Source organism: Gymnodraco acuticeps, unplaced genomic scaffold, assembly GCF_902827175.1.
Source record: "Gymnodraco acuticeps unplaced genomic scaffold, fGymAcu1.1, whole genome shotgun sequence".
NCBI lineage: Eukaryota > Metazoa > Chordata > Actinopteri > Perciformes > Bathydraconidae > Gymnodraco > Gymnodraco acuticeps.
In genome coordinates, this window is record NW_022990235.1 from 2,500,286 (window position 1) to 2,519,678 (window position 19,393).

Consider the following 19,393-nt stretch of genomic DNA (forward strand, 5'->3'; position numbering starts at 1 on the left):
GGGGACATAAAAAGAAACAACACAGTATTTACAGTGTGTTCTGAATTTTATTTTGGTAGTATCATAAAGACAAAAGAACACTGGTTTTGCAGCACAATTCATCCAGTAAGGTAAAAAAGGAAATGCACACACACATAGCTATCAAGCTCATTATATTAGCTAATAAATATAAAATTGATCATGATTCACTATAAAATATTGCTTCTAAGGTCTATGATCCTTCTTAAACTCTATAGCCTGAGGGAAAGAGCAGTGAGTGAGCTGATTATAGTGGTTGGTCCTACAGGTTACAGGTTGTACGCCTGTATATTCAGAGAGTCTCGCAACATCAAGTCACGCAGGCGCCACAGAGCATCCGCCATGGTGGTGTGGGCTCCTTTGCTCTTCAGCCAGTGAGCTGGCAGCCGGCTCTCCTGCTCTTTGGTCAGATGAGCATCACGTCTTTGAGCTGTGCCGGAAACACAGGGTTATTTGATGAAAGTACTTATTTAACAGGCACATTATTTTCACTTGTCGAATGATATCTCAATATTTTTAGCACACGAGAGGCATGAACAAATCTAATCAGATCATCTCGGGGGGAATCGTAGTATTATATAAAGTTTCAGTATTATCAACATTTATCCACAAAAACACTTCTATGCACACACATCAAATGAAAAGACGACTTAAGAAACACCACCTCTCAGTGTTTGATCCCACTTGCTGACGGAGTTGGACTCTGCATTTAAGCCCTCGATGTACTTCAGGTAGGCCTCGGAGTGGAGCACCCTCTGGGTCTTTGGTGGTGGGGCCACAAACATGGGAGTGGTGGGCTGCAGGTGTGAGGGCTGGCCCAGCTGGCCCTGTCCGGGATACGGTGGAGGAGCCTGCGGTCCTGGGCTGAACATCCCGGGCTAAATGTGACAATGCAAAGGTACTTTAAAGTATGTTCACAAAATGCTTAATATTGAATCCTAAAAATAACATGGCAATGACAATAAATCACACAATACAAATCTTACTCCATTTCGTAACATCCATCAATGAAAAGGCAGTGACCGAAACTCATATGAAGTTGAAAAGTATAGAACTTTGTAGTATTTTCTGAACTTGGGCTCACCTGTTGCATAAAGTTTCCTTGAGAAGGACTTCCTGCCATGCCATTCATACCAGCACCCATCATACCTGTTAAAAGGACAATTGTTAGTGTGTTTGCATTTAGTGACTGTGTAACTTAGTAGACAGACAACCCTGTTTTACAGTGACAAGTGAAGATGTTAGTTTTTGGATATCTGTTTGATGTTAGTGGCTAGGCTACATACATACATTATATCTGTAAATGTGTATGGATCCTGTATGCTTTTGGTGTGACATGTGATTGTTTGAGAGGAGAGAGCTCTGACTGCTCAGTGACAGATGGTACTAGCCCCATACCTTACGCTTCCTGGAGGAAACTGAGGCTGTGTGACTCTCCCAGCACACCCAAAAGCTTACTTTCAAGCATGTGGACCAGGTAAACCCTCCAGCAGGAGAGACACGACTGGATGTGACTAGGACAGTGACCCTTACCCTGATGAGGCATGCCAGGGTACCCAGGCATACCTTGCTGGACATGGTGGAGAGGCAGGAAGGGCCCCCCTGCATGGTAAGGTGGCATTGTGGCCACACTCAACAAGCCCTCATGGGGCCCCTGCATGGGCATGTAATGTTGGCCGTAAGCTGTCATCATGCCTTGGGGAAGAGGGCAAGGAGAGGACAACAACATATCCATGCATAAGTGACATGCAATTGATTCTATAATAACATGCACTACTACTGCCAACAGTGGCCCCTTTCACACATGCACCTTTAGCCATAAAAGCTCTGGCCGTTTTAATTGTTGGTTTAGCGCTAGTTGGAATTTGACTAATGAGCAGAGTTGGGGGTGATAATATTACTTTTGTCGGTAACGGAGTAGTGTAACGCGCTACTTTTATAATTCAGTAATCACACTACAGTTACTAACATTGCCCCGACACGCGTTACTTCGTTACTTACTAAAATCAGTCATCAAACCTCAACAAACACCTGCAAAGAACACATGCTAAGGTGAAGCTAACGCACAGCTATTTGTTGTTTGTTTATATCACGTAGCCTGTTCTTCTTCTCTGTTTTTCGGTTGTTGCCTGTTTTGAATGACGAATACACACTACCGCCGCCTGCTGGTAAGGAGAGTTATTGCCACTCACGCATGTGCGTGAGTGGCTTGTACGTATGTACGCATGTACGTGCTCGGCTGAAGTCTTTGCGGTGTCTGGTTCCAGTGCAACACATGGCCAACACGCAGGAGAACACGCCGACGCAACAGCGTGAGCAGAGATAGACTGCGCAAAAATATACAGATAGCAGGAGACAGAGGACAGCCATGGTCAGATAGGAAAACATGCAGGATCTGGATCAGTCTTATGCGACAATGGAAACTGAACTAAAGAGAACATTTGAAACTTTAGCAGTCTGCGTGATCTGCCTGCAGGGAGGGGCGGGCCGGCCCTGCGAGTAAAGTAGCGAGTAAAGTAACGAGTTACTTTATGTAGAGAGTAACGAAGTAGTGTAATATATTACTTTTTTTTATTAAAGTAATATGTAATATATTACTTTTTTTTAGTAACGACCCCATCTCTGCTAATGAGTAACAACAACTCTAGTGGGAACAGGAAACCACCATATCCCTGTGTAAAGCATTCAAGTTGTTACAATGTTCTCGAACGAGTTCATTTGTTTGATAGAAATGAAAAATCTAAAATCAATCATCTAGGTGAAAATGTAAAGGGTTATTTCTGTGGTACTTTTCTTTGCAACTCTTTTTTAACCAACTGACAAAAAAGGAGACTTGTATAAGAGGCTAACAAAAAACCACTGCCTCGTACAAATAACCAGAGCTGAAGATGGTTACGGTTCATTGTGTGAAAGGGGCAGACAATACGAATGTTAACAAGAATGTTAGCAGGCAAAACAAGCATGAATGTTAAATGAAATAAAAAAGTATATATTTCAAATCATGCAGTCAATGTCATGCGTTTTCAGATATGAAGCTAATGATAAATCAAAAAGAACATAAAACAATGTGAAACGGCAGCAAAAGAAGGATGCAGTTTTAGGGACAAATAGGCCTCAAATGGTTAGAAAATTAAAAGAGGATTACGGTTTTTAACGGTCCAGCCTTATTTCTCTGCTGCCTTGTTGTCAAACACTCGTGCTTTCTCTGAGAGGGGTTACCTGACACAGGTGTCATGGTCTGGTTTATCATTCCCATTGTGCTAGGCGAAGGCACCACCCCCATCAGTGCTCCTACAGGGGTACCTGCTCTAGGGGACGCTTGCTTCGGGTGGGGTCTCTCCCGCTCCTGTTGATCCACGATTTTGGCTGCACGTTCTGAAATAAAAACAAATCCTGTTTTAACTTCAGTTCACTTTACAGAACTTTCTCACACACACAAGTTGCTTCTTCTCACCTTCATAGTCCACTTTCTTGGTAGACTCGAGGTTCCTCCACTCGGTGCCCACGAGGCGACTCAGCTCCCCGAAGGAGAAGTCTGGGTGTCGAGCTTTGATGACCGCTCGCATTTCACTGCTGAACAAGATATACCCACTCATGTTGATCTTCCTTTTGGCCCCTTCCTTCTTGGATAAGCCCTTCACCTTGGGAGTAGTCTTCAGGGGGGAAAAAGACGTTGTTGACATTAAAAAAGCAGACAGGTTTATTTAAACTTTTAGGAGAATTTGGATATAAGATTCTCACTTCTTGGGTCTTTGAAGATACCTGAGAGGGAGTGTAGTTAATGGAGTCCATATCGCTGGTAATAGGGGTTTGCATCTGAGGCATCGAAGGCGTCCGTGGAGCGTCCAATTCGTCCTCCATGTCTTCGATATCATCGTCCTCTACATCTGCCAGTTTGACCTCAAGCTCGCTGATCTTCTTGTCCAATAAGGGAGATGCTTCCTTCTGTGGCACCATCAATTTCCTGCGTCAGATACCAAGCACAAAAGAGAACAAACACGGAAATCAGACTGGGCAGGAAACTTCTTTGAATAGAAACGGGGCTCTGCTGACGGACCAACCTGAAGTAGAAGACCTCGTCCTCCACCACTTTGGAAGAGTAGGAGAAGCGTTTCAGACCCTTGAACTTTTTCATCTGCTTCTCTGTGTCGATGTAGCGGCTCTCGCACAGCAGCACATCCTCCTCGGGAACCTCGGTAGGTCTGCAGGACAGGAAGTCCTTAAAGGAGGACACCATACATTTGCCTGGAGAGAAGAGGGGACACATAAACTTGTATGTTCATAAAATGTGAAAAGTAGAGTCAGAAGTCAGGAGTAATGGGAGGTCAATTTATAAAAAAAGCAAAGTGAATATAAAAAATGTTTATTGTATGCGTGACATTAAACAGGGTTACTTAAGGAAAAATAAATGCTGAATATACATGGCGTTAATGTGCAACTCCTTTGGTTAATGATTTTTGAATAAATACAATTCCCAACATTTTGAGATGTATTAATTTCACGCCAGAAAACGATGAATCATTTCCGTCTTCTTTTGTCATAGCAAGATATTGAAATATTGATTGAAGACATGTTTATAGCAATTAAGGCCTTATTATTAGACTCATGGATTCCCAAAGACTTTTTAGAACCCTGCAGGAACCCTGATGAAGGCTCACTGAGATGTGTGAACTGATGATGATAAAGCAGTACCTATGACACAGGTGATGGGCAAGGTCTCCTCCAGATGGCTCAGAAACACTTCTCTCTTGTAGAACATCTTTGTAGGTTCGTGCTCCGTTTCCTCAGGGTGGATGAAGATGGGTCCGAAGAAGAAGGTAGATCCGCTCTTCGCCCACAGCTTCTCTATCCTGCAGCGCAGTAAAGAGAGACATGTAAACAGTAGCCAATAACTCAATAATAATCATTTAGCAACCATGTCACATCAATTTGAATCAGTGGTAAAAAAAAAAAAAGAAGTATTTTCACCAACCTGGCAACCCGGGGCTTTGACAGACCATGTGACTGGATGTAAACGCAGTCTCCCACTTTAAACCACATGTTGTTGTGGCGTTGCTGTTCAAAGTGCTGACAGCCGGGCTCTGCTCCACTCATCTCCATAATGACCTCTTCTCTGTCCTGAGCGAATAGACAAGGACACACAGAGGACTCAGGTGTTTATTCATATAGTGACAAACAAACATTCATTCTGAGAACTAACAACTCCTCTGCTCCCTCAGCCTATGTCAGGACATGCCTGCTACCACGCTGTGAGCTAATGAATCCCCTGAAGTGGACTAGTCGACCGGGCTCTCGCTAGGAGACAATGTCCCCTGCTGTTGGCGCCATGCTAGGCCTGTTGCAGCAGCTCCCTGTGTCTTATTCATTTTTTAAAATTACATTTTGGAATGTTTATTTCTAGTCTTTACATTTGTAATGTACAATGCGATGTCTTTTTAGGCTGATGCAATGCAAGCATTCCCCATATTGGGATCAATAAAGTACTTCTTATCTTACTGCAGATTTAATTGGATTTTTCATTTAGAACTAGAGCAGACTAAAGGACTTGTGTCCTGTTTGGGGATGCCTAAGGTCGCTCAATACTCAAGTCTGGTATTCCCTCAACTTCTGTACCTATCATTTGGATAACACAGGATTACAAGTAGTTGAGAGGAACATTAACCTTTTTAGAGCAAATATTCCTGTTAAAGACACAAGTGAAGTAATACATCTTATCTTAAAAAGGGATAAAGGGATAAATACAAATCAACAAAGTGTATATATTGCCGTGTCCTAACCCTAGAGAATGACGTTTCCTCTCACCTTGTCAATAAAACCGCCACTGCCTGCATATGAAATGGTCAGTTTGTCCTGGTCAGGCTTGGCAAACATGGACGCTACGCGGACAACTGGCAGCGGCACCTCGCGAGGAACCAGCTTCAGAGTGCTGGGAGGCACGGCCCATATCTTGATCTTTTTGAACGACTTGTTCCTGGCAGCGTAACGGGACTCGCAGATGTACACGTCCTCGGCTCTAAAGCCCTCAGGTTGCATCTTGAAATAATCCTAAAGATGACAGAAACAGAGTTGTGGTTAGTGGAACAGATTTGTGTGTAAACCAAAAACGACTTTCCGTTTGTTATTCTAGAGTGTCTTACCTTCACAAACAGGACAACGCATTTGCCCAGAACCTTACTGATGGACACTTTGTTGTAGTAGTCGCTCTTGAAGACTTCCTTCTCCAGAAACTTGCGAGCTGCCAGGTGAAAGGTTTCACTTGGCCTGTAGAACCAGCAGCCATGGAGCCACTTCCCACCTTTACATATAAAGCATTAACAATTAATCAATACAAGACCGATTACTTTTGAGACACATTAAAAGGTCCCCTATTATAGTGTTTTTCATCAATATATTATAGGTCTCAGATATATACATGTCTCTGAAGTGTTTGGCTCCAAATACCAAACAGATCACTCATTGTAGCATCCCATAATCCCCTCTGTTTCAAAAGTGCTGATTCTCTGTCTGTTACTTAGTGCTGTAGCGACGCGTCGACTTCAAAATATCGTCGACGACATATTTCCGCGTCGACGCGTCGCTACACACACGTAGGTCACCCAAAGCAACAAGCAGTTCGCAATCGCACTTCAAACACAATGGAGACTGAAACGGCTACCACCTCCTCCTCACAGGATTGCGCACGAAGCCCCCAAACGAAAACATCTCGCCCTAGGTCTTCAAAAGCATGGGAATATTTTAAAGTTAGTCCAAAATGCAAAGATATTTATATATGTATATCTCACTGAGACTGCTGCATAGCCTAGCAGAAGCTAGCTGTGGTGGCTACCATTAGCAGCTAGCATTTGCTCTCCGATTTTTTACATAAAATGGAATTATGGATTATAAATTCAATCATTTTTTTATACATAGACGTTAAAAACCTATGGATTAACCGATTCAGCCGCGTTTTTTCTCATTTGAATGCCATTGAACACGTCTTTTGATCAGATTACGGTGGTGAGACGATCTCCCTAGAAGCTCTGTGAAGGTACGTGTTGTGATGACTGTATTTGCTTCCCCTGTCGCGAGTCCGGATCACTCAGTGATGATACTATGTACCTACATAATCTGTGGAGTCTCAGCTTTAAATCGGATATATTGTATGTGCAGCTACGATAAGTAATAAGGGTACTTTTATCTTGAGTTCTGTGCCAATGTCCGTTAGCATTTTTCGCTCAGGGGTCATTTAGATGCTTCTTATGAGACTTGTGTTTTGTTTTGGTAAACATGGTTTGTATCGTCAGTTAGCTGAGATTATTTCCGTTAATCTGGTATAACACATTAATAGGTTCTTAAATATTAAGATCCCCTGAGACACAGTATCGTGAAAAAAAAAAAATTTTACATTACGTTTTTTATGAATTGAACAACAGAAAAATAATCGTTAGATTAGTCGACTAATCGATCAAATAATCGCCCGATTAATCGTTTTCAAAATAATCGTTTCCCCCCAGCACTACTGTTACTTTAGATCAGGGGTCGGCAACCTTTTTGATATGAAGTGCCATTTAATTGTTATCAGCGTGCCAACGATCGAGAATGAACGGGGGGGGGGGGGGGGGGCTCGTCAACTATCAGCAGGAGGGCGGGGATGGATCTGTCAGCGCAACGTATGATACCGAATTTAACAAACACATTTAAATAATTGGTTTAAACGGCATAATAATAAGGATGATCGTCCGTTCTGTGATTCTCCATAGCACACATGTTATGATATTAGGGTCATGCAGAGTGAGATGAGATCGCTGTCCCTTTAAGAGAGAGCATGTGTGTTTGTGGATGGTAGAGCGACAGTGAGGGAGCGTGTGTATGTTTCTGGAAGCGAAACGAGGAAGCAGAAAAACAGAGGTCTGTGATGTATTTTGTGAAACAGAAGAACAGCTAAATAAATGCAACGGCCTCCCAAGAAGAGCTCGCCTCTCTCCAGTCATTTAAGCTAAAGTGGGTTATTGAACCTGAAGCTTGTTGCTTCTGCCCTCCTCGACTACGTGCATGGCTTCCTTCTGCAGGTAACGGGGAGACGCGCTCTGGCGGCGGTCTCGTTCAGGATCCGAAAATACAATTTAAATATTTTGCACACTTATTCCACTTATTCCTAGTGTGCCACTGGTTACGGTTGCCGACCCCTGCTTTAGATGAAAACAAGGAGCCACTCCCCTCTGGGAGATATTTGGTTAAAAAGAACACAATGGTGCTCTAGGAGATTCAGGTGATAAGGGGGGGGGGGGTTACCTTGGTTGGTGATTGGCTAATGGTTACACAAGCCAAAATATCGTTATGACATCATAAAGTGGCCACAATCTGATCAGCTCATTTTCAGACAGGTTTTTATAGAAATGGATCAGGACAAAAAGAGAGTGAATCTTTTTTCCTGAAACTTTCAGAATCTCTTTCCACAGAGGGGAAACATGTTGATGTATGAAATACATGAAAAAGTGGATTTTGCTTAATAGGTGCCCTTTAAGTAAAACAATTAAAAACATCTACTAAAAAGTTAGTTTAGTGTTCTTTCCAAAAACAATTGACCTTAATTGACTTGACTTTTAAGAAACATATTAAGAAAGTATCAAATACCATTAAATTCAACTTGCAACCTTTTAAACAAATTAGACCTTTCTTAACTGTCAATGCTACAAAGTCATACCTCCACTGTATGATTCTATCCCACATTGAATACTGTTTTACAAACTGGTCGTTTGCTTGTGCCACAAGCCTGAAACCCATAGAACAGCTGTACAAGAGAGCTATCAAGGCGTTTGACAGAAAGCCACATTCATCCCTGAGGGAAATTCATCCACAAAAAGCACACTGGACGCTGCACTAGGTCAGAAACCAGAGGAGACTGAAGTCCACCGTAGACGGACCACTTTTGGACAAAATGTCCTCTCCATTAAAGGCAGCTCATTCTGGAATAGCCTCCCAACTGAGATACGGGATTGTCTCACTCTTAATAGCTTCAAAGGTCAACTCAAAGAATGGATGAGAAACAAACAGACTTTTCTATCACCACTAAATGCACTTTAACACCTAAATGACCTTTTTACCTGTGCTGGATTATGGTGATTTGTTATATATGAATGCACCTGCCAATTACCTGTGCAAGTTAGATGCTGCGTATCACAGTGCACTGAGATTTTTGACAAATTGTAAAGCACTTACGCATCACTGTACCCTGTATACCAAGGCGGTTATGCCATCACTTACTGTACGGAGGCTCAGTCACTGGTACTTTTTCATTTACAAAGCCATGTTGGATAAACTACCATCTTATATCTGCTCCCTGATCTCTCTGCGAATTGAAAGTACTTATTGCCTGAGATCGCATGCTGTGGTTTTATTAAATGTGCCAAGTGCTAGGACTGTCTTAGGGAAGAAAGCTTTTAGATGTGCAGCTCCACTAACATGGAACAGTCTGCAAAAAGAATGGAAAATTACCAAGCTAGTACCACTACATGTTTTTAAAGCTCGGTTGGATGCTACAAAATCAGATGCTGTTGGTACCTGTACATGTGGTTAAATATGTAAATTGTAATCCCTGTACATTTTGCTGTATGATGTCCTTTTGTTGTTCTGTTGTTTATGTCTTCTTGTGGAACCTACTGCTGCAGGTCTCCCTTGAAAAAGAGATCATTGATCTCAATGGGATTTTACCTGGATAAATAAAGGTTTTGAATTGAATTGAACACAGGGGTATCTCCTCTTGCACTTTAGGTAGCTCTTGTATTTTCTCTTGCACTTTACATGTCGTTGCTGCTATATTGTATTACCATGTCATAAATACTTGTGTGTGCTGCTCTTGCTCTTTTTGTATATCATGTATTTTGTTTTTGCTATGTTTGTAAAATGTAAACTTCTTAAATGTTTTATGTGCGGATGGAAATGAGCTCAAAGCTAAATCTAGCACTGTTACGCTTGACACATTTTTAATGTTTTAAGTGTTCATCGCTGTGCATTGTCCGTGCCAAATAAACGATTAAAATAAATCAAAAATAATGTTGACTTGGGTGTGTGATAGTAAGATAAATAGCTGTTTATGAGTTAATAACTGATGTTACCTGCTTCATCCTCCCACATTAGTTCGATACAGACGATGTGCGGCTTGAGTTTGGGCTCAGACGGCTCCACATAGACGAAGTCCCCGACGTGATAGGTGCTGTTTTCAAAGCTGCAGCTCTGAATGTACACGCGCTCCGTCTCAGACTCCGACTGCCACTTCTCTCCTGGCAGGTCCTTGGCTTTTTCACCCTCTTTGGATAAGAAATATAGAATTATTTCAAATGAATACCACATTAACATTTGACCATATTCCTCAACCCTGTGTATTGTGCCTGATGTTCACAGACACACACCTTTGTTTTCCTCCTCCTCCTTTAGCTTGTCTTCCTCCATCTCTTTGGGGACCTTCTCCCTCTTTTCCTGCTCCACGTCGCTGTGCAGGTGCTTTGAGGTGTAGTTTAGAGAAGTGGAGAGCAGGATCTCTCCGTTCTTGCATAGCTCATCCCTGATCTTAATGAAAAACTGTTGAAGTTCCACTGCATCCTCAAAGATCTCAGAGTCGGTCCTGCAAATGCATAAAAGATATGACTTAAAAACTGTTTTGAACGCTTTGGCTTTCAATGGAGATTATCGCTCTGTTATCTGAAGCACCAGTTTTTCAGCAAGAAAGAACACATGTGTTACAGTACACTAAAAATAAGATACTTGGGCATAATTACATATTTAAAAGATGGCAATTAGACAACATATCATTTCAATGTAAAGACAAAAACAAATCTGAAGGGCTCTTAAGAGTTGTTTGTAAGCATATAACACTGGACAGAAATGGCAAAAATATACAAGCGAGGATTTCAGTAGTTGATTCAATCTTATTGTTGACTTGTATTGTTTTATTTTAATTGAGTAAAACCTTGTAATAAGGACTATAGGAGGCCTGTAAGAACAGAATAACTACAAAAGGGTATTGCAGTTAATCACGAATGGATAAAAGAAATCTAAAAAAGCATTTTTAAACAACAGCTAAAAGACACATCTTTTTATTAGCAACCCCCTCCCACTTTAAATGTTCTTTTAGTCTTTATTATTTACCTACCTTTATATTGTTTTAATATTTTTCTTTCTGTTGTACCTATTTGTTCACTTTGTTTTATGGGGTTTTATAGTATTTTATTAATTGATATTGTTGTATCGACTCAGTTGTCTTGTGTCTTATCCGTCAGAGAGAAACCATTATTTATTTTATTTGTATTATCATACATTTGACCTCCTTGTGTCTATCTGATCAAATGTTATATTTTGCTGCATTTGAGGGGAATTTCTTGTTTGTTTTTAACTTGTGATGTGTCATTTTGTAAAGCACTTTGAGCTGCATGAAAAGTGCTATATAAATAAAGCTTTATTATTATATTTGAAACATGAAAAAGTGCGTTTCTCCCGTTTGTTGTTGTTGTTATTTTGTAACTGTATCATATTTTTCGTTTGTTTCTACATTGTGCAATAGCTGCCCACTGCTCCTAGTACTAGACTCCTGGCACTAGGATGGGTTAAATGCAGAGAACAAATGTCACTGTGTGCTCTGCATGTGTGACCATTAAAGAGGGTTTCATCCCTCCCAATATTATTATTATTATTATAAGCCCACACTTTAGTTTTACTCAAATATACCTGTGTAGCCTCCTTGCTTTCTCGAGCACTTCGAACATGTGTTCCTGAAAGACGTCCAGCCTCCTGTAGCGACCTCGGTCCACGTTCATCCTGATGACATCAAAGTTAAGCGGTGGTTTCTCGGGGGCTGCTGGATCCACAGCGGGGATCTCAGCCAGAGAGTCACTGTAGCATCGGCCCTCTTCGTCCTGGTGGCCCATCACGGACACAAACAGGTTCCGGATCAGCTCTCGCACCAGAGGACCCACCGCAGCGGGCACCGAGTCCTCGCCCCCCTCCTGTTGTTTGCGTGTCTCCAGCAGCACCCGGTGCAGCACCAGAGCATCGCGGTAGATCAGAGACTCCGGCTCGTTGTAAATGCAGGCATTGTTGAACATGAGGGAAAAGTCCTCCACCAAGGCCTCTGTGTCTTGGTAACGGCCGCCCGTCATATGGCTTCGCAGGCGCTCCATATCGATGGGTCTCTTGATGGTAGCATAGTAGTCAGGCAACTCGGCACGAGATGGCAGGCGCAGGAAGATTGTGCTCAGACGGCGGCCTCTGCGGTCGGTGAAGTTGCGCACGGCGTCATAGAGCTCATTTAACCTCTGCTGGAGAGGGGTGAGGTATTTGGACTTCTTTGGAGAAACACCACTTTTTCCTAGAGAACAAAAAATACCCTCAAAATTAGACAGAATTGAATATCAGAATCAGAATACCTTTATTAGTCCCCAGAGGGGAAATTGACTTATATCCAAAAAGAAATAGAAACAATGGCACCAAAAGCAACATGAGGACATGCAACATTTCTGTAATGCACTCTCAGCTAGCCAATAGCTTCAACGTTTTATTGTGTTGTGTGTACGGTACATTTTGATGGGATTAGTTTGTTAACTGTGTTGGATTAGCTATCACTGATAACTTGAATAATATCCTGCTTATATTCTGTATATTGTATTAACAGAAAAGTGGTCCTTCAATTGGACCCTCCAGAAAAACGCGATTCTGCGATCGCAGAATTTACCGCATAATCAGCAAAATGGCGCAGATTTATCAAAAGGCCGCAGATTTTTCAAAAGGCTGCATAATCCCCGCATTTTTCCACACAAAGTTGAGGGGAAAAAAAGTTAATTCGTCTTGACGTGAAGTGATGATGATGATGATGACGACGCGACGTCATCAGCTCGCGCATCACAGAAGCTAAACAACACCGTAGAGTGAACGTGTGGAGCTCACACGAGAGAGAAAACACCAAGATGAAAAAATCTAATCCATCTCATTTACCGACGAACATTTCTGCTAAAGACCGGGCAAAGCAGAACCCCGATGTCTTGCACGAAAGTGGGGTGAAACTATTCTGCAACCCGTGCAACTGTGTGTTGGAGCATAAGAGAACATCGACGGTGACGACCCACTTTGATTCATTCAAACATTCGAACATGCTTTCTGCTGCTGCGGACAAGAAAGCCAAACAACTCACGTTCACCGAGGCATCGACCTCCAAAACCCTTTCGAGGGCTACAAGAAACGAGGTGAGAAGCCTACAACATTGAAGCTGGTCAGATAACGAACGAGTAAATGAAAACAGAATGAGGCGGAGAAGTGTGTGTGTGTGTGTGTGTGTGTGTGTGTGTGTGTGTGTGTGTGTGTGTGTGTGTGTGTGTGTGTGAGAGAGTGTGATTAAAATAGCCCAATTGCTTATACAATAAATAAACATTGAATGTGTTTAATTGAATAGTAAAGGGGTTTAACGTTAGTGGCAGGTTGTGTGTGAGAGAGAATAAATAAGACAGCCCAATATTTATTTTTCCGCATATTTAGAATATTTCGCAACTTCCCGCAATTTCACCGCATAAAATCACATAACCCCCCGCATGTTTGATCGCATAATCAAGGATTTTAGCCCGCGTTTTTCTGGAGGGTCTATCTGTTTTTATTTGTCAGACAGTTTATAGATTTGTTATCTTCACGGTCATCTGTATTTCTTCTTACTCTCTAATGCTGGTTTATTTCTATTTTGAGATGTTTCTATTTTAGAATTGTTTATTTCTACTCTTTTAATTTGTTGTCATGTGCAATGCCTTGTTTTGTTTAATGCTGCGGCAACAAAACATTTCCCAAATTGGGATGAATAAAGTCCATCTTATCTTAATTGAGACGTCGGCAGTTCAATTTTATACCAAAGTAAATGACTCAAATCCTATGGTTGTCTTGAATGTTAGGAAATGTGATATAGACTTGGTAAGGTGCATCAGATTTGAAGTGAATGAGATCAAACAAGTGAAACGTACTCAGTTTCAGTTTGGGAGATCCCACATCTTCTTCTTCTGGCAGAGGTCCCAACTCTTTACGCTTGTCCTTCAGTATCTTCTCCAGAATATCAGCATCATTGTAAACCTACACCAAAAATCAGTATGATCAGTAAAATGAACTACATGCCAGAATTGTTTTGAATTCAGTAATAGCGAAGATGTACACTGTCTACCTGAGACCCTTCCTCATTGTAATGCCGGGCATTTCGGAACATCAACCTCATTTCTTCCATGAGAGCCTCCTCTGTGGCATAGCGCTCACTGCGGACGTGGTGCTCGATGGTCTTCATGTCCATGGGTTCCAGGATGACTTTATAGTAGTCAGGGTAGTCCTTCTTGGATGGTTTGACCATGAACAGATCACAGAGACGGCGATTGGTTCCCACCTCCCGAGCCTCAGTCACTGCAGCATACAGGGCTTTCATTCGGTTCTTTTTCACATTTTTCTTGTGGCTTAAAAAGAATCAAAGCGGGATATAGATCAGCTTGGATGGTAACAAAGTCCGAAAAAACAAAGCTTCAGGAGTGATGTGTTTTTTTATTGTTAGCAAGCAACTGAAATGGATGTTTAATTGAAACCTGCATACCTCTTTCTCTTGACGCTCCCTGCATCAGATGACAGAATGCTGTCTCCGTCCTCATCGTCTCTCCTCAGGAGTTCCCTCTTTTTCGCCTATACCAAGAGACAGGTCATCAGACACACTCAGAGGACAATGACACTCAGTGCCTGTTTCTTATTATAGTGAATTCAATTCATGTAACTAGAATGAAAATATCCTCCAGCATGCCTTGAGAGAAAACAGCAGACATCCTTACCTGCAAGATCTGCTGAAGCCTAAAGGCCCGTTTGTAAATGCTGGAGCTCGGCATGTTGTAGCGCTTTGCATTCTCAAACATCAGATTGAGGTCAGTCTCCATCTGATCCACACTTTCGTACTCGAGGTTCTTCATCTTTGCTCTAAAAGAATGGATTACAATTATTATTATTAAGGACCGGATGTTTCTCTTTAAAACGGTCAATTGCTGGATAAAGGTGCATTTACCCCGCCACTAGTGTTATTCAAAATATCAACAAACACTATCACTAACTTTTTAACAAACACAACTCCACTGCTCAACATGATATCCCTGGCTAACATACATATTTTTAAAACTCAATCAACGTGTAATCTTAAATTTGAGGTGTTTGAAGAGTAGATTCAAAATACAATTTCTTTTGGAAAAAATGATTGCCACAAAAAATCAAAGGGTGGCTCAACACGCCATGAAATGGGAAATCATTTGCTCTAACGAAGAGTGGGATTAAAGGAACAATAAATACGCTTGCCATGTTGTGTTTTTGGTGCCATTTGGTTGTCAATCTATTTTTGTTTGTGAAATGTTGAAGTGGTCCTACTGACCTGTATCTTTATTTCTTCTGTTTTAGTTTTTGTCTGAGATGGGAATGTCATCTCCTATATGTTATTGTTTGGTCCATGTTTGTGTCTTTAGCCTGTACAAAAAAACCAAACATGATATCCATGAAGGATCCCTCCTTACCGGATCTGCGTCAGAGCGATGGGCAGTTTGATCTGCGTGAAGTAGTCGGGATACTCCCTGCGAGAGGGAAGGTGCTGGAAAGGTTCAGAGAACACTTGGCCCTGGCTGTTCCTGGCCCCCCTCACAGCTTCATACAGCTGGAAGATCGGGTTGTTCATCTCCATACTAGAACTCTGACTCTCAGCCTCTGACTCTCCCTCGTCATAGCACACGGACCCTGCAAACATGTACATTTTCATTACATGACGTCCTAGTTTTCCAAACACAAGGAAGGTTTCTCTGCCGCCTGAAGCGCTGATACATACCAGAGAGCACGGGGTCGTCCTCACTCTCTGAGCCGTAGTTAAGAGCTACGCTGACGCCTGAAAGTCGATCCCCCTGGCCAGACCTGCGATTCCTTACAAGACACATCACACACAGTCATTTGTATTTGAGAACAAATGTATGAACAAGGAACATTGAAATCGTTGATTAATACCTGATGCGAACACTGGATTTAGTCGGCTCTGCGTGTTCAAGATCAGTCTTCCGCTGGATGAAGACTTTCTTTATGGTATTAGCATCCTATACAGTACGAAATAAATATGAATTATCACATTTGGGATGTTAAATTCTAGATTTCAAAATAAAATGTAAGAAAGAGTTTACCTTAAAAACCTGAGATCCTGGTTCATTGTACATTTTGGCATTTTTGGCCATCAGGTCGACGTCCTTGGCCATGGCATTGATGCTTTTATAGTATCCAATCTATGAAAATAATATGAATTAGTGCCGTTTCTAATAAAACATAACAATGTTCTGATATCTGTGATTGTTTTTTAGGATTAATGTAATCATTCAGTACCTGTATCCTTTGAGTGATGGATCTCAGATCTATTGGCTCCTTTATGACGGCATAGTAGTCGGGGTAATGCTACAAAAGACAGACAGGCCTATAAATATCAAATCTATTACAATCTCATTTGAAGTCCAAAGACTCGTTCAGGACTCACCACTTTGGAAGGCAGTTTCTGGAACAGTTCACTGACCATACGCCCCGAGGGATCAGGGTGGGTCACTATAGCCTCCAAGAGCTGCTCCAACACTTCCTTCAAATTGCCAGTTGGAGTCTAAAAGACAAAAGTGCATTAAATGAGTTATTTGGTCCTTGTTATAGAACAACATGTAACATTGACCATACATGTTTTATTTGTTATTAATGTTAAACACCAAAATAAGGTAATACAAAAAGTTGTACAAGCAAGCAAACCTAACACATCAATTGAGGGAAATCAATTACCTCTTCCTCCGTTGACATTCCTGGAGTATCCATCATTTCATCACCATCTTCATCATCCTCATTTTGCAGAAAATCATTCCTTGTTTGCAAGTACACCTCCCACAACTTGCTTGCAGACTGATACTCCTCAGTGTCACGCTGAATTGTTGAAGAAAATAAACATAGCTTCGATGGTGGAAATATGACTTAACAGAATAACTGTCCTATTACACACTTATCACAGTGATAGAAAAACTGTGTTTGTACCGTTTGTTTTTCATACCTTGTAGAATGATTTTGCATTGTTGAACATGAGCCTGAAATCTCCAGTAAGCTGCTCCACATCATTATAGTCTTCAGACTTCAGTTTAGCTTGAATTTTTGTCATATCCATCGGCTGGGACACCGCTTCATAATAATCAGGCTGATTCCTGAAAAAGAACAAGGGGGGACAGACATCACTGAAATCTCCTTATGTCTGAGACCCACCCCCTATTCAGACTGGCAAATCTCAATGTAACATGATGGTTGGTATCCCTGTTATCGGCAAGGGATGTTATTGACAGGTCCTCCCACATTTTAAAAACATTAGCATACCTTCTCTTTGGTACCCTTAGGAAAACGTCACAAAGTTGCCTCCCTCGGTCATCCTTGTAATCCCTGACAGCATTGAAGAGCTCATGGCATACAGCAATCTGGGGGGGGGGGGGGGGGGGGGGTGTTAGCGTTAGCAACCACAAAACCTGACATTCAGAATACTTTATTTTCCATTACATTTGAATTGTGTCTTTGGCACTGGCAAATAAGATACAAATCAAACTCACCATACACAGAACAACACACACACACAGAGAGGGAAACTGTATCTTAAAGTGACTTAGTGGCAATCTTAACAAAAGTGCATGGTGGTTTATTCTTCCAATGGCTTGGGTCCATTAAAATATCGGTTATGTTAACATTACATAATTTACTAAACATGTAATCAATGTTTACTAATACACCTATATGAAATAAGAGACGATTGCACCATATGTTTTTGATCACACTAGGCTTAATATAGTATTTGGCTACAAATGGGTAAAAATCGATTCAAAAAATATATGAAAACTGAATGCAGAAATATTGTGGTAAATCCAGTGCAGTTACCGTATCTACAGGAGCAGCATTGGAGGTGCGTCTTCTCTTCCTGCCGCTTCCAGGCGTGGAGGAGGAGGTCTCGTCCAGGTCGCCCCCTCCACTGACGCTGCTGGAGGGAGAGGTGGCTCTCCTCCTCTTGGAGCTGGCTGACATCGCTGGCTGTTTAATAACAGACTAGCCCACTAGCTACCAAAATAGATAAAAGTTATTACGGATTTGGCCCGATAGACATTAGTTTATTTTAAATAAAAGACACAAGTCCTTTATATCGCTTTTTACAAGAAGTACACTGTTGTAAACAGAGAGAACTCAGTCGGTTAGCGTTAGCAGCTCTTCATGAGACAAAGCGGCTGTTAGCATGTTAGCTTTACTTGCCGCTTTCCTCACAACACAGCCACGCTAAATATTTTACAGTTACCAGAAGACAAAAAAACACGTGCAAGCATGTTCAATTTAACACATGCATTGACCTCCAAAAGCAAATCTTACCCAAAAAACCCCAAAATCCCCGTAGATCCCTGAGCAGAAGAAATGTGTAACGGCTAGCTTGCTAGCTGGTGTTGTTTGAAAACTTCTGTCCGGAAGTTGAGGGTGTATTGTGTTTGTGTGGAGAGGAGACCGCCACCTGAAGCAGTGCTGCCCCCTCAGGGGGGGGGGAGAAGTACTGCAACCAACATTGTGGACCATTCAATTGATGATTGATCCACACAAACGAACAGGGCCTGACCAATTTGCCTGTTTTTATTTATTCTGTTATTTCTTTTTTATCCTCAACTGCCTAAGATATTGTTTGTGCATATTAATTGTGCACAATTAATATCCAAATCTTACTTTAGTTTGACGGTTTGGACGTGGAAAGAGGGTTGAGATGTTTTGGGGATGGGTTAGTAAAAAAAAGAATGGCTTTTATTTACAACATGCATGGTGAAATAAAGACTGTAAACATGGTATTTTCAAGTGTACTATCCATTTACCCAAAAATAATAAAAAACAAAAAAACACAATAAAATAAACTTCTCCACATAGCGTCTGTTTGATAACAACTAGTTAAGTACAGTTTATGGACAATATCCTCAATTAAATATAATGGCAAAACACCATGGACGCATTGCAATGTGTTGCAAAAGAAAGAGCTCATCAATAAATCTCCCTTTTTAAAAAAAAATTGTATTTGTTCAATTGTATGTCTTATATAACTATGTTGCATTGTTGGAGGAGCTCGGGACGTAAGATGTTCATTGCCATTTCTACACTGTATGTGCATATGACATTAAAACCTTTTGAAAGAACCTTAACCTTTGAAAGAACATCCATAACATTCACCTGTTTGCAACTTATATCAATATTCCAATTAATTGTATATAGACTATTCTTGCACTATTTATATTATATTATATTTTCCACTATTTCATCTGTTTTATTGTGTTGCACTGTTGGAGGAGCCTGTGAC

General features: G+C 41.4%; 1 protein-coding gene across 3 annotated transcripts; it reads right to left on the reverse strand.

Annotated features, from left to right (window-relative positions):
• Positions 1-27: 27 nt before the first annotated feature.
• pbrm1l (polybromo 1, like) lies at positions 28-18,544 on the reverse strand. 3 transcript variants are annotated; one of them, XM_034219038.1, is made up of 30 exons: positions 18,433-18,544; positions 17,953-18,129; positions 17,404-17,501; positions 17,090-17,237; positions 16,828-16,965; positions 16,541-16,657; positions 16,393-16,461; positions 16,197-16,295; positions 16,027-16,112; positions 15,854-15,936; positions 15,549-15,765; positions 14,826-14,967; positions 14,597-14,682; positions 14,183-14,462; positions 13,989-14,094; positions 11,719-12,358; positions 10,407-10,618; positions 10,113-10,304; positions 6,156-6,313; positions 5,821-6,063; positions 4,991-5,136; positions 4,711-4,868; positions 4,080-4,263; positions 3,760-3,982; positions 3,473-3,671; positions 3,238-3,393; positions 1,552-1,713; positions 1,103-1,167; positions 683-896; positions 28-448 (listed from the first exon to the last, which is right to left on the reverse strand). In XM_034219038.1, exons 2-30 carry the CDS (start codon positions 18,094-18,096, stop codon positions 288-290), a joined length of 4,926 nt encoding a protein of 1,641 aa, XP_034074929.1. In that variant the 5' UTR covers positions 18,097-18,129; positions 18,433-18,544; the 3' UTR covers positions 28-287. The 3 variants fall into 3 exon arrangements, with proteins under 3 accessions (XP_034074929.1, XP_034074930.1, XP_034074928.1); XM_034219039.1 differs by having other exon boundaries at positions 3,781-3,982; positions 15,854-15,945; XM_034219037.1 differs by having other exon boundaries at positions 15,854-15,945.
• Between the last annotated feature and the right edge of the window lie 849 nt (positions 18,545-19,393).